This window comes from Ranitomeya variabilis, chromosome 2, assembly GCF_051348905.1.
Source record: "Ranitomeya variabilis isolate aRanVar5 chromosome 2, aRanVar5.hap1, whole genome shotgun sequence".
Classification (NCBI taxonomy): Eukaryota; Metazoa; Chordata; class Amphibia; order Anura; family Dendrobatidae; genus Ranitomeya; species Ranitomeya variabilis.
In genome coordinates, this window is record NC_135233.1 from 833,600,684 (window position 1) to 833,616,763 (window position 16,080).

The following is a 16,080-nucleotide window of genomic DNA, read 5'->3' on the forward strand; positions in this document are numbered from 1 at the left end:
TGCCATGGCCCTTGGTCCATAAGAGATTACATTTGGAAGTTCAAGACTGGTCAAAGAAAACAATATTTAGCCTTACTTGGTCCACATTGCCAAACAAAGAGACAATGGACATTGATTAGATCAGTTAAAACATATCTGCCAAATACATTCTCCATATAGTTTACAGTTCTGGAGTTCCACATAGTCACTTGTAATATGACCCAAAAGAACAAGCTTTACTGTATGGTTAGGGTCACATGACCGTATTTTATCTCATCCAGAAAAAATCGGTGTGATTACGCTAATCACACTCTGATCAAATTCTGAACACAGTTTGATCAGAGTGTGATCTGATTTTCTCTGGTGATGAGATAGAAAAAAATGTCTTCATCTTCTCCATTATGTCAGTCTGTGAAAATCGGATTGCACTCGGATGTCATCCAAGTGCACTCTGACGTTTTTGACAGACTTATTAACTCACAAGGCCGAATGCAATCAGATCTACGGATGCAAATTCTGCATGCTGCGATTGTTCCTTGGACAGACTCGTCCAAGAAAAGATCGGACATGTGCACGGCCCCATAGAATAATCATTTGTTTGAGTGTGATTCAATGTTTTGTTGCATTGCACTAAGTCCGAAAATATGGTCGTCTACACGAGCCCTGAGAAGAATCAGATCTCTTAGATGCCATCATGACCTCACCAATATAATAATATTTCCAATCAAGTCAGTGTTATCTCTATAAAAGTAGGATTCGGTACGGCCCAGTGATAGGGAATAGCAATGCTTTCTTCTCTTGGACTGTTAGTGCCGAAATATCTATGCCCATGACACACTGCGCATCTTAACACGGAAGCCTAGACAGTGGCAATTTATCTGGTTTTAAGTTGTCGCAAGTTAAACATTTTCCAACGATTGTAAATGAGGAAAGTTCAACAGAGGACATTCTGATGTTTAAACTCTGATTCATTTAATCTGCAGTTGTCAGAATATGAAATTGGACATTTAACATTTAATATGATCATTTGATTAGAAGTCACTCACCGTCTCTGTACCACTCAGCCTCAGGTCGCAGTCTGCTGAGGTCAGGAGTTAAAAGCACAGCACAAGACAAAGTAACTGTGTCACCTTCTACTCCAAATGTTACACCAAAGGTCTCCAGGAATTTGACTTCAATATGGGTGAAAGAAATTGCTGCTGTCAAAGGCACTGTAATTACACCGAAAGGAATATTAGTGATGGAAACACCAGAAACATTTATTTTCCAATCGATCTGATCATAATTGATTGATTAGTTGAATAACTAGATAGAATTGGAATGTTTAATCCCTATATGAAAAGTGTCCCGATTAATTATTTTTCATGTATTGTAGTAATGTTCTGTAATGTCATTTTGACGCTTTGAATTTTGAGATCTACAGTACATGGGGACAAAGTGTACATACTATTTGTTAGTCCATTTGGATCCATTTATTTTTCAAATCTGCTTTTGTATCATTTTTACGGCGTACACACAGGCAATTTTCTCACTAGTCTTTTTGAGGGGGCACACAGCTCTTAATGAATCGCTGCGTCTGAGAAGTGTTGTGTGCCTCCATGTGCCTCACCACTAATCTTACTCCAGTCATGACTGGCGTAAATTACACTATAGCTCGTCATGAATAAGAAACCCTCTGGCATAACACTTCCGTTCTGCCCCTGTCCTGCCACAGCTCTGTCCATTTTGAAACTTGACAGAAAACACCACATTTTTTGGCCAACTCCACGTTGCACAAAAATGTTGCGACTTTTCAAAAGGATTTATACCAAATAACTGCTTTGATGTCTCTAGGCCATAGGGTCTATCATTAATTAAATAAGTTGAAGAGTAACTGTGGTTTTGATTTTTATTTGGCAAATTAATAGCACACATGAGAATAAGTAACTTTCTAATATATCTTATCAGAGAGATTTGCTTCTTTCTCTGCAAAAATTGGTCAGTCAAAAGTCTCATTTCTGAGGTAAAATCTGTATTCAGTGAAGACGGACTTTCCTATTACTGAGATAAGAGATGGCAGTTACTACTGATAAGATTCCATGTGAAAGAAAGGAGGGAGGAGCTAGAGGCAGAGCTCTGCCCTCTTCCTCACACTGCACGCCCGGAGGATTCGCCGGTGCCATAAGCGGTGGGCACGTGACTGAAAGTATATTATTTGCATACATGCGGTCATGTGTTGACTAGGTGGGCCTGGTCTCAATCAATGCAAGTGTATAGAGCCAGGTTGGGCGTGTATATCGGAATGTGGCCGGAAGTATGTAAATCACATACTTTTGGTCACATGACCGTCAGCTCCTCCTCACAAAGATTGACTGCTGACTTTTACCCTAGAGCTGGACAACCCCTTAAATTTTGTTTAGAAATCGTTCTGTGTTCTGAAAACCTTCTCAATCAATACAATGTCTATTTGCTACAGCATTTTAGTATGTTTTATTACACATTACAAATGTCCTAAGACTTCTAAAGATAATTTTCAGTACAGCCTTAAATGTCTGCATATATTTTTCATAAAATTGTTGAAAGAAGAGTTACTTACAGTGTGGCATGATACCAGGATACAGAGGTTCATCTTCTGATCGGAATCCTAAAAAAAATCAATCTCATCAGGGGACATTTTAGGACACTTTTTCCATTTTTCCTGTATTTCCATATTTTGCAATCAGTAAATGAAAATAACAAATGTATTTTCTTCAACATATTTGCAGGGTTTAACTTTTAAGAACATGTCAATAGAGCTTGGAAATGTTGGCTAAGAGACATAATGCCCCTTATAGCATTTAGCTGGCCAGCCCTGACCTATGATCTGGTACACATAGTGTATAATTTTAAGGCTGTGATGCCACGATGAGCTTTGGTGAGTTTTTTATGATACAGATTTTCTGCAGCATTTCTGCACCCATAAAGTAAAATAGGTTACTTTTATTTTTTGGAAAATCGCAGCATAAAAAACTCATCCAAAACCCATTGTGAGAAAGAAAAATCACTGCAACACCAAATATATAATTCAATATGAGATCAGTTGGGATCTAACACCGGGCACCCACCACAAATCAGCTGTTCGCAGCTCTGACACCGGCTGGATGGAAATAGTGTATGGAGCCAAACAGTGCAGCTGCCGGATATTACAGATCAAATGAATAATAGGACCTGGTCTGCAGTACCTGGCAGCAGCCACTAGCTGGAGCAGTGTTCATTCACTCTGTACAGTGTTTTACATCTGGCCGCTGCCGGGCTGGTATCAGTGGGATTGTTGGGTGTCAGATCTCCATTCACCTGATTTTGATTATATAAGCTACGAGTAGTTCATCAGTATAATATTAGTGGAATACCTCATTGTTATTGTTCCAGAGATGCTTAACATCTTGTATTTTGAGATACATACTTGATGTTATACATTGGCATGTAAAAGTTTGGGCACCCTTGGTCAAAATTACTGTTATTGTGAACAGTTAAAGGGAACCTGTCACCCCCAAAATGGAAGATGAGCTAAGCCCACCGGCATCAGTGGCTTATCTACAGCATTCTGTAAGATTTCGGAATTTTTCAGAAATTAGAAAACAACAGACTGCTGCTGTTTTATAATGCATTAAGAATAAATAGGAAAATGTATAACTGTATTTTAAATGCAGCAAAACAGATGCCAGCTGTGCCAAATTACTGATAAATAGTGTTGAGCATTCCGATGCTGCAAGTATCGGGTATCGGCCGATACTTGCTGTATCGGAATTCCGATACCGGGATTCCGATACTCTTGTGGTATCGGGTATCGGGTATCGGAACAACATTAATGTTAAAATGTGTAAAATAGAGAATTAAAATAAAAAATATCGCTATACTCACCTGTCCGACGCAGCCGGGACCTCAGCGCAGGAACCGGCAGCGTTGTTTGTTTAAAATTCCCGCTTTTACATGGTTACGCGAAGTCCCGGCTTGTGATTGGTCAGGGCGGCCATGTTGCCGGGCCGCGGACCAATCACAGCAAGCCGTGACGAAAATACGTCACGGCTTGCTGTGATTGGTCCGCGTCCCGGCAACATGGCCGCCATTAACCAATCACAAGCCGTGACGTCACGGGAGGCTGGAAACGCGCTCATTTTAAAAAGGGCGCGTGTCCAGCCTCCCGTGACGTCACGGCTTGTGATTGGTTGCGTCGCGGTCAACCAATCACAAGCCGGGAGGCTGGACACGCGCCCATTTCAAAATGAGCGCGTCCAGCCTCCCGGCTTGTGATTGGTTGATCGCGGCGCAACCAATCACAAGCCGTGACGTCACGGGAGGCTGGACACGCGCCCATTTCAAAATGAGCGCGTCCAGCCTCCCGGCTTGTGATTGGTTGATCGCGGCGCAACCAATCACAAGCCGTGACGTCACGGGAGGCTGGACACGCGCCCATTTTAAAATGAGCGCGTGTCCAGCCTCCCGTGACGTCCCGGCTTGTGATTGGTCAGGGCGGCCATATTGCCGGGACGCGGACCAATCACAGCAAGCCGTGACGTAATTTCGTCACGGCTTGCTGTGATTGGTCCGCGTCCCGGCAACATGGCCGACCTGACCAATCACAAGCCGGGAATTCACGTAACCAAGTAATAGCGCGATTTTTAAACAAACAACGCTGCCGGTTCCCTCGCTGAAGTCCCGGCTGCGTCGGACAGGTGAGTATAGCGATATTTTTTATTTTAATTCTTTCTTTTACACATTTATATGGTTCCCAGGGCCTGAAGGAGAGTTTCCTCTCCTTCAGACCCTGGGAACCATCAGGGATACCGTCCGATACATGAGTCCCATTGACTTGTATTGGTATCGGGTATCGGTATCGGATTGGATTCCGATACTGTGACGGTATCGGCCGATACTTTCCGATACCGATACTTTCAAGTATCGGACGGTATCGCTCAACACTACTGATAAACCATACTGAAGCTGGCACTGCTGCTGGCTCCTCACCAATCAATTGAATCACTGTATTACGGTATTTACAGACTAATATTCTCGTCTTCTTTAGTGGTGCAGTTGTACAATCACATTACTGTCCGGAATATTTGCCCAATATTTGAAGACTTCTTCTTCCTATTGCTGTTACTGAACTGTGAACTTTGACAAACTTTCTGAACAAAAAATCTGCCTAAAATTACTTCTGAATTTCCTGCATAGGCTATTATACAACCTATGCTAATCCCTACTGATTGGCTAAACTAAATATATATATATCTGTAGTGAGATATTCGCAAGGCACGTTGTGGAAGCCCATTTTTCTAATTTCTGAAAAATTCTGAAATCAATGTCATATAGTGTGCTTGCTTGTCACAAGGAACTGCACAGCGTTTTTGTATTTGTTATGCAATCATTTTTCGGAAGATGAAGTTGGGAATAATTGATTTTAAAAAATGCAAAGGAAAATTCCCATTTAAACTGTAACTCACCAAGTGTGAGTGTTGCAAATGTTCTGTTTTCTTTAGTATATCTGTTTTACTAGTAAAATTTAAATTTTACATCTGTGAATGCCACAGCAATACAGCGCCCTGTTACAGGTGCTTGATTTTGGATCATGAACCTACCTAGCATTATTTTGTTACTTTTGGGAAGGGTTTTTTTGGAAAAAAAATATTTATATGTTTTTGCACACCTGTTTACTAGTCCAATTTGTACCTAGTATTTATTAAACGTTATTTTAGGCAAGGATTGGATAATTGGGGCTGAAAAGATTAACAAAAGTCAATTAAAGTGTTGTACAAAATTTATGGTAAAAGAATAGTGGCAGTGGACATGGAAGGGGTTGTGTAACAGAAAAAAAAATTAAACTGCAGCTTATACTGTTGGACCACCATGTCTGGCACAAGTCAACCAGGCAGTAGTATCACCAAATGTAGGTCACAACTGACCGCCTTTAGCTTATTATTATCACTAACATATAAATATCAGACCTAATATTGCTGTCAGTCATTTTCAGAAAAGCAGCATCAAAACTTAATAAATGAGTGCCAGAATTAGAAAAGAAAGGTTTTCATAAATGGAATTTAATCTGAATGTCATATGTAAAAAGAAACTGTAAAAAAATATGCCCCATCATTAATCCAGGTTCTTGGAGTTGAGAAAGATAACCTAGGTGAGTACTGGAGATGAGCAAACATGTTTGAAAAACGTTCACCATTCTCAAATTCGGCACGAACATAGCTCGTTTGAATTCCCTAGCAGTTTTCCTAAAAATTGGCAAAAGTCGACCAAAGTTCAGTAAATGACTGAGTTCACTAAGGGCTCTTTCAGACGTCAGTGTTTACAGTAGCATCACGATCCACAAAATGTTCCTCACACATTCACACTGATGGCACACGGATGACATTTCTGGCACTTTGCCCGGCCGATCCCACTTATGTCGGTGGGATCCCGGCTGATCCCACTTGTGTCGACACACTGTGTCGGTGGCAAGTGGGGCTCATATTTGTGGGGTTGGTTTCACCTTTGAACCTTGAAAGGTTTGCTCATCTCCAGTGAGTACCTGTGTACCATGTTTAGAACACTGTGCAAGAGTTTTGTCTTTTACAAATGCAACTGGAACTCTTTACCATTACTGCTCCACTTACGTTTCACAATCACAGCAGAATTGGTGGATGACTGTCCATGTACATTTCTAGCCACTGCCGAGTATGTAGCGGTGTCATCAGTATTAGTCCTAAAGAGAACATTAAAATAACATTACTAATGTATAGAATCATAAATGATATGTTAAATCTTTACTTTCCACAAAGCATCTAGTACTTTAAGAACTCACCTTTTTAATCCTTAAAATACAATAATTTGATTAAAAAGCTACCACTTATACATCATGTATATATTATTAGGAAATAAAATCAATATAAAAGCTTTATTGCAGGGGGCATGGCCTGGACATGTCACCAAGAAGACGCACACACTGAGAGCTCTCTCTTCAGAGAATTTTCTTAGGGGAATAAAAAGCTATTTACAGCTACTACATGCCATCCATTAGGGGAAAGAAAGACAAAAGATCAGAGGTTAATTTGAGGTACTTCACCTCTGTCTGCACATCCTGTATGCAGCATTTCTTATCAAAGGGCTCCTCTTCCAGCTCAGCAGCCAGCACCATTACTGCCTCACCTCAGGGTGGAACAAGAACCAGTTTTAACCTTCATGATGCCAGACAGCTCAAGCCTATAAGTCCTGTATCAACTTCAACCATAAGGTGCAGTCAAAAGGCCGTATAACATGGACTACGATCGCATCACAATACACAGACTGGCCGATGGCTGTCCTGACCCGAGCATGAAAGTTGCATAGAATTACAGGCCGCCGGCCTGTCCAAGCATTGTGATGTGATTGTTGTTCGTGTTTTAAGGCTGTGTGACTTCACCCTTAATGTTGGCCTTACAAGAAAACAGCTGTACAAGCCTCTCTGTACTTTTATTGAAGCCCACATACTCAGCAGCACTTGCATCACGGGAATTTACCCCCAAGCCACAGGGAATCCTGATATGGGGAACGCCATAACTGATTTGAAACATCATACTGTGCCTATCCCTACTAAACCAGTCAAGGAGCAATATATGCAGAGGCTGGAGACCACATGCAAAATGAAATACAGTCCCTCACTTCTAGCCTGTCACACCGTACTGACAAGGTACAGGGATTAGAGGATGATGTCATACAAGTTGTGGCCATCATAATGCTCATAAACAAACACTGGATCTTCACAGCCAGCCAATACAAAGTCTGTTTAATATGGTTGTTGGCCAAAAGAAATCACAATTGCAGCAACAATATCTGGATAAGGGGTATACTTGAAAGCATTAATGCACAAGTGCTTATGCCAAAACCGCACTGCTGACATTATTCAATCTTATCCTTGGTGATCCTATTGATAAGGAACTGGAGGTCGACACGGTGCACCGTACACTAGGCCATTGTGGCCCAGATCCTAAGCATCCAAGAAACATTATGCATTTTTTCTCAATGTAAAAGAGGCTATTATAAGGTAAGCAATGGAGTTGGGTTCGCCTGATGTACTCCCAGAGGTACCCATTCCAGCTGTAGGTCAGAAAAATTGAATATTGTATACTTTGAAATATCCAAGTGACATATGAGATCATTCTATGATGCCCTGGATATTCCCAGAATCCATATATCTGACTGGCCACCTGCTCTACCATTGAAACACAGAGTTTCAGCACGTCACACGCTCAATGGATCAGGAACTTGAGGGTGATGCACCTAGACGGGAAAGAAAACTGCCTATCATATGAGCTCCTGAAATGAGCTTTTCTTCCCTGATGAGAGAGACAGTTTGCAGATGTTTCATTCTTTCTTTAAGTATATAATTAGATATAGCTAAATTGCTTTTTAAGTGTGACTTTTACACTATATAGAATGTCTCAGTTCATATAATATCTTAGAACAACATTTAAGTTGAGTTCATATTATATTATTATAATATTAAGCTCTATTACTTTACTCGCTATATATTCCATGTTTTCCCCTAATAGGAACCCCATGTCTGAAAGTTTGACTCACGCCTGTAACGACAACTCCCAGTAAGGGATTTGTATTGGGACCAGCTTGTTTTGCAGTTTCCTAGTGTTTGATTTATTCATAATTTATACTGTACATCTTAGATTAGATGCTGAGAGGTAGACATTACTATGTAACGTCCTCATTGGTCTCTACTCGCCATCATTTTTTCCTTTCCTTCCCATGTGTGACATCTAGCTAGAGAGCATCATTGATGATGAATGCCATGTAATATAACCCAAATCCAATTACTATTAAATGAGAAGTGCCAAACAAAAGAACTTCAGTTGTAGTGCCGCTTGCTCCAGAGCGCATGCGTGGTTTGTCTTCTCATAGATGCTCGGGCAAGTGGCCGATTCATACATCCGTGCACGCATTGTCTCCATGATGGCAATGGAGCGCTTGCGTGTTACGGGGTCGCAAACTGGAACGTCCTTTGGATTAGCTACGTTAACTGCGCATGCGTCATACAGTGGGTGATTCATTGGAAAGCATGATTTGGAAACATGTGATGCACACACCCTCTCTATTGAGCACCTTCATTGGCTGGCCTCATTGTTATAAACCATACCTACCCTCTCCCCAATACATGGCTCCTGATGAAGATATAATGAAACATGTCTTGACACAGTGGGAACACTACAGCAGATGGTGTCATATACATGTAAGTGTAACATTGTATTTTAGCCCTTTTTCTTTCATATATCTCTGGGAAAAGTGTACCCAATATTACTGCTACACATGAGGGCATATGCTTTATTTATTTAAAAAAGGTTTTTCCGTCTTCAAGATGTCTCTATCCTCATGTGCAGGCATTGCAGGACCTTTGGTATCCGTGGTTACAACCACTGATATAGTGACAGTTAATTAGCTAATAGTCATAACCATGGATACGTAAGGTCCTGCAGTGCCTGCATATGAGGAAAGAGACAAAGCGAATCAGAAAAACTATACTACATTTCTAATTGGAGGTAAATGCTAATATTATTATTACACCGACTACATATTGGGATAGGATCTTGGCGATGGGAATACCACTTTAAACACGTATAATTATCCCCATCTGTATATGGTAGTGTCCTTTCGCATCAGTGCTTAGCAGCCTCAGATTTATTGAAAAGTTTGTCTTTGTTTTTGTTTTAATCAATAAAATGTATTTTATACTCTGTAAGTTTTTTCCCTACTCTTTTTTGCTTGCCTTCCCCCAATTAGGCCTATTTTCCATTACTTCGGATTCAATCTCAAAGGCAAAGAAATATATCCTAAGGCACTTTCAAACAGCCATTAAGCCAAATATTCCACGACACTGTCAATCCTCAAGAACTCCCACTTTTGGTGCATGGGTGGAAAACGATAACAATATTATGAAAATGGAAAACATGATTGCACATGATAACAAATGCCTCAAAGCTTTTCATCGCCAATAGACATGATGGATATTATTCAGAGAGGGGAATGACCTGGCAATCTGGTTGTCAGAAAATAAGTACTTAAAATAAAATGTTGTGGTAGATGTGGTCTCCGAAGTGCTGGGTTCAATAAGTAGTGTTTTTTTTTGTTTTTGTTGTTGTTTCCTCCCCACCTCCTTTCCCTTCCCCTTCTTTCTCTTTCTGCCCTCCTTTACTACATTCCTCTAGCACCCACATAATTATTTGGTTCATGTAAGAGCGTATATTAATACCTCATCAAGTTATTGTTTAACGATAACCTAATATTAACAACAGTCAACTATTTTTATTGTTATCATTGAACATATTTAGAATATTCTATTTTCCTATCAATGTTGTTAAAACCCCATCAAGATATTTAAAGTAAAAAAAGTTTTATTACAAAGTTTTCTATTAAAAACACGAATAGCTGCAATCACTGTGAATTCCACATGGTGGCACTGCATGGAAATGAATAATTTCAAAGTTTTCCAAGTAAGAAAGAGACAGACTTTTACCACCAAGAAGTAAGAGTGTTCTTATAATGTAGCTTAACAACATATTTAAAAAGCTGCAATATTGTAATAGGTATCCATACATTGTGATCTGTGTTTACCAGGGGTATTACATAGTAAGTGTTAGGGTTTGGGCAGAAAGTGAATCGTTGATATTTTAGAAAAGTAACATTATTTTTTTACAAAATGACATTATGTTGAAATCGGCTTGTTTTGGAAATTATAAAAGGTCCTACCATAGCCAAAAAATATATATAAGCTCAGAATCAATGAAGAACCCAAGAAAGTAACGACATGTGAAAAAATGTGTACATCTTATTGGCTCTTTGTATGGTATTTTGGGGCTTGGTAGAATTATTAGTTAATTGTAATGGGCACTGTTGTTTTAACAATAAGTCAATTGTGCACAAGAACATTAAAAAAAATTGTAATACATCGTGTCAGTGGAATATGCCTTTTTCTCCACTCGAGAGCCATTTCTTTCCCTTACGCTGCCACCTGAACGCAGCGTTTGCTCTGATAAAAAAAAGTCTCAAATCCGAAATATCAGGTTATAAAGCATATTAATTTCTATAGAGATGGGAGAGGGAGAATTAATGGGGAGCAGGAAAAGGCACTGACACAGGCAGAGAAACAGATCTGTGCTGCAAATTCTATCAAATTATTTCATTTCAGTTTAGAGCTGGATTCAGAGCTACACCGCTCAGTACTGTTGTATAATATCCTCCATGCTGCTTCTGAACATACAGTAAACTACACAGAAAATAAAAGCAGGAATCTTTCTTTCTCTGTGCATTGTTTATAGGAGGCATCATGACAGTTAATCACCACCCACTGGCTCAGAGACGACTGACAATTAAAGAAAGGTAATGCAGAGTGGAAAAGTAGTGAAAAATACAAGTTACTAGTCATATAATAACCAGAATTAATGTTACTGGTCAGTCTACTGAGTGCTGGGGTCCTGGGAGGGCAAAAAAAGTAATTACTAAAAGAACATCCCCACAAAGGGGCAGTTCCTTATCAAATACTCTCCACTTTATTACGAGATTGAAAAAAAAGAAACAGTGCTTTTTACAGTATAAAAGATTTTATAGCAGAAGAGTTTATTACACAGCGCTTGTACTTTACTGACTATAAGCTGAGCTGTAATAGAAGACATAACAGACAGGTGCAGCACCGTATCTGTAAGAATTCAGACATGTTTTCTAATCCTGGACATTCCTGTAAACTCCGTTTAATTTTACTACCTTCTTATCAGTACATTATTTCATCTATGTGAATACAGTAAATAACCTGTTGGGCACTATGCAAAGACACATTCAAACCAAAAAAAGGGAGAACCTACTTATGAATTTCCAATAATTGGCTGTAGTAGTGCATATCTCCTTTTCTACTTACATTCCATTCTCTTTTTCTTCTCACTTTTTTCCTATCTGTTTTTTTCTTTTGTCTCTCTGCTACTTGATTCAAGATCGTTTAGTTCTCTTTTCATCTTATACTTTTATTCATGAATTTATATAATTAGCATATTATATTGGTAATATTTTTCCTAACACATTTACTGTAATATACCTACTAAAATATAGTGCTGAAGAAGCAAATACATAGACTGTAGGGGACATTAGGATTGACGTTTAAAATTAAATATGATGTTCTCATCTTGGCACCATGAATATTTTCCAAAGATTGCCAAGTATATACAGATAGACAAATGTCACCAGGGAAGAGCTCCCTAACACAGTACGTTCAAGATGACAGCCAAGAAATTCCAAGCTGTTTTAAGAAGCAGCAGATCAATTTGCAGAGAGCTCAGCAACATGGTATGAACAGCTGAGAATACTAGAGCTGTACAGAGACGCTATCATCCAAAGGATCAAAATTAACAAGTGCTTCTACCCTTAAGATTCATTCACATACTAGAGGTCCTACTCTGAAACCAGAATGTCTTAGGTAGTTTCTATAGTCAGTTGGTTAAATTGAGCAGTGTGTATGCCGTTCACTCTACTACTCTCAAGTATGAATGATGCTCAAACACTGTATCATTTACTCTCTGCAAATGTAACAATCTACGTACACTGAATGGCTACTATATTAGAGACACCCATTTGGTAGTGTGTTGGACCTTCTTTGGTCTTCAAAACCACAGCAATTTATCATACCATAGATTCCACAAACTGCTGAAATCATTCTGAAATAACAGTGGCCAGAAGAGCTTCTAGCAGCTAAAGCAAATTGGACGGAAGTAGTGACAGCTCGTTCTCCTTCATCCCTGTGCTGCTCTATAGCATTAAATCTTAACCAAAAATGACGCAAATGTAGCTTAGACCTGGGGTCACTGAAAGAAGAGGGGGCTCAGGAGATGAGCTCCCTCCACAAGTGGTAGCTGGCAGTTTTGTTGTATAACTGGCATCTTCCTCTAACTTCAGCAGTTATCACTGCTGTTAACCATTTAGTTTTTCTGCCTGACCTCAGACTTTGCCTTTGACTATTCGTTTGCCTAGCCCTTTTGTCTGGATCCTCACATTTTGGACTGCACACCATGACCTGGTTACTCTTTTGTCTTGCCCCTCTGCCTTTTGATGTACACTCTTGGTGTTTGACCCCCAAACTTTTTTATTCCCCTGCCTCACATAAATGTTCATGGGAAGTGATGATAGTCAGCATCACAACAGGCATCAGAGGACACAGAGTGTTCCAAGAAAGCATTCCTGACACCATTAACCCACTTCTATCAATCTGAACTGTTGATACATAACAGGAATCTTATGCACACACTACCATCTATTCACACAGTAGCTCATGGACACCAAATCTAGTAATCAATGGGGGTCCGAGCGGTTGGATGCCAAGTGGTCATGCATTTCTCACCTATTCATTTGACAGATTATTTAAAGGTGAAACACATGTTAAAGGAGTATAAATTATTTATTCAGGTGATTAAATACATGGGCGGCACGCGACCAATCAGAAGCCGTGACGTAATTTTCAAATCCTGAATGCCTAGAATTAGGCATTCAGGACCTGAAATTACGTCACGGCTTGTTGTGATTGGTCGCGTCGCCGTCACATGGGCGGCACGCGACCAATCAGAAGCCGTGACATCACGGAAGGCAGTAAATGCGCGCATTTGAAGCAAAGAAGGCTGCCGGTTCCCTCGGTAAGGTGCAGGCTGCGTCGGAGAGGTGAGTATACCAATATTTTTTATTTTAATTCTTTATTTTACACATTGATATTAATCCCGATACCGATTCCCGATATCACAAAAGTATCGGATCTCGGTATCGGAATTCCGATACCCGCAAGTATCGGCCGATACCCGATACTTGCGGTATCGGAATGCTCAACACTAGGTACAATATGTTATTAATTTTTTATTTTTATTATTGTGTGATTTTTTAAAAAAATATTTGGAAAATTTTTTTTTTTTACTTTTATTTTAACGTTTTTACTTCCCTCTATGGGACTTTCACTTTCACCAGTCTGATTGCTAGTATAAAGCATTGGCATTCACTAGCATTGCAAAAGCATTTACATGTCAGTTCTGCACTGACTCAAGCCCCTTAGACCATGCCCTACGCATGGTCTAAAGGGCTTGCCATAGCCTGGTGACCTCATGACAATGTCAGTTCACCATGGCAACGATCGGGCCCTTGTGATGAAGTAGCGGGGGCCCCGATGGAAGTGCAGAAGGAGCCCTCTCCCTGCCTTCATGTGTGCTGATGGTTATTTCTCATTCAGGTTCTTCACATTTTGCTATTTGTACGTACTAGCCAGTATTTTAGAGGTGAAAAAAGAACAATACATTTTAAATTACTATGTTGTTGCAGAGTTTAAATATGAAAATATGAAATAAAAAAAAATCTTTACCTCCCACTACATTTATTGAGAGTTTCCTCTCCTTCAGACCCTGGGAACCAACAGGGATACCGTCCGATACTTGAGTCCCATTGACTTGTATTGGTATCGGGTATCGGTATCGGATTAGATCCGATACTTTGCCGGTATCGGCCGATACTTTCCGATACCGATACTTTCAAGTATCGGACGGTATCGCTCAACACTAATTGTACCCATAAATAATTATTTTTATGTAAAAAAATCTACAAAAAAGAACACGTATTTACTATTGCCACATCCAGACCGATCTGACATATAAAACTGTCACACTAGTTAACCTCTACAGTGAACACTGTAAAAAAAAAGTAGGCAAAAAAACAATGCTTTTTCATCATACCGCCAAACAAAAAATGGAATAAAACGCAAACAAACACGAATGTAAATAAAAATATTACTGAAAACGTCATCTTCTCCCACAAAAAACAAGCCACCATACAACTCAATCTGCAGAAAAATAAAAAAAAATTATAGCTTTCAGAATAAAGCCATGGAAAAATAGTTACAGTGCCTTGCGAAAGTATTCGGCCCCCTGGAACTTTTCAACCTTTTCATACATATCACGCTTCAAATATAAAGATACCAAATGTAAATTTTTGGTGAAGAATCAACAAGTGGAACACAAATGTGAAGTTGAACGAAATGTATTGGTTATTTTAAATTTTCGTGGAAATTCAAAAACTGAAAAGTGGGGCGTGCAATATTATTCGGCCCCTTTGCTTTCAGTGCAGCAAACTCACTCCAGAAGTTCATTGTTGATCTCTGAATGATCCATTGTTGTCCTAAATGCCTTATCATGATAACTATAATCCACCTGTGTGTAATCAAGTCTCCGTATAAATGCACCTGCTCTGTGATAGTCTGTTTGAAGCACAGAGATCATCATGAAGACCAAGGAACACAACAGACTGGGCCGTGATACTGTTGTGGAGAAGTTTAAAGCCAGACTTCGATACAAAATGGTTTCCAAAACTTTAAAGGTCCCAAAGAGCACTGTGCAAGTGATCATATTGAAATGGAAGGAGTATCATTCCACTGGAAATCTACCAAGACCCAGCCGTCCCTCTAAACTTTCATCTCAAAAAAGGAGAAGACTGATCAGAGATGCTGCCAAGAGGCCCATGATCACTCTGGATGAACTGCAGAGATCTACAGCTGAGGTGGGACAGTCTGTCCATAGGACAACAATCAGTCGTACACTGCACAAATCTGGCCTTTATGGAGAGTGGCAAGAAGAAAGCTATTTCTCAAAGCTATCCATAAAAATTGTCATTTAAAGTTTGCAACAAGCCACCTGGGAGACACACCAAACATGTGGGAAAGGGTGCTCTGGTCAGATGAAGCCAAAATCGAACTTTTTGGCAACAATGCCAAACGATGTGTTTGGCGTACAGGCAACACAGCTCATCACCCTGAACACACCATCCCCACTGTCAAACATGCTGGTGGCAGCATCATGGTTTGGGCCTGCTTTTCTTCAGCAGGGACAGGGAAGATAGTTATTATTGATGGGAAGATGGATGGAGCCAAATAGAGGACCATTCTTGAAGAAAACCTATTGGAGTCTGCAAAAGACCTGAGACTGGGACAGAGACTTGACTTCCAACAAGACAATGATCCCAATCATAAAGCAAAATCTACAATGGAATGGTTCACATATAAACATATACAGGTGTTAGAATGGCTAAGTCAAAGTCCAGACCTGAATC

The 16,080-nt window shown here is 39.9% G+C and overlaps 1 protein-coding gene across 2 annotated transcripts in view; it reads right to left on the reverse strand.

The window, feature by feature from the left end:
* MYOM2 (myomesin 2) overlaps positions 1-16,080 on the reverse strand; it is a 284,123-nt gene that overhangs the window by 232,111 nt on the left and 35,932 nt on the right. For both annotated transcript variants that reach the window (XM_077290059.1, XM_077290058.1), the window contains 3 exons: positions 6,597-6,685; positions 2,555-2,602; positions 1,026-1,190 (listed from right to left, as the gene is read on the reverse strand). In XM_077290059.1, the coding sequence (XP_077146174.1) occupies positions 1,026-1,190; positions 2,555-2,602; positions 6,597-6,685 (302 nt within the window). The remainder of the gene's footprint in view (positions 1-1,025; positions 1,191-2,554; positions 2,603-6,596; positions 6,686-16,080) is intronic.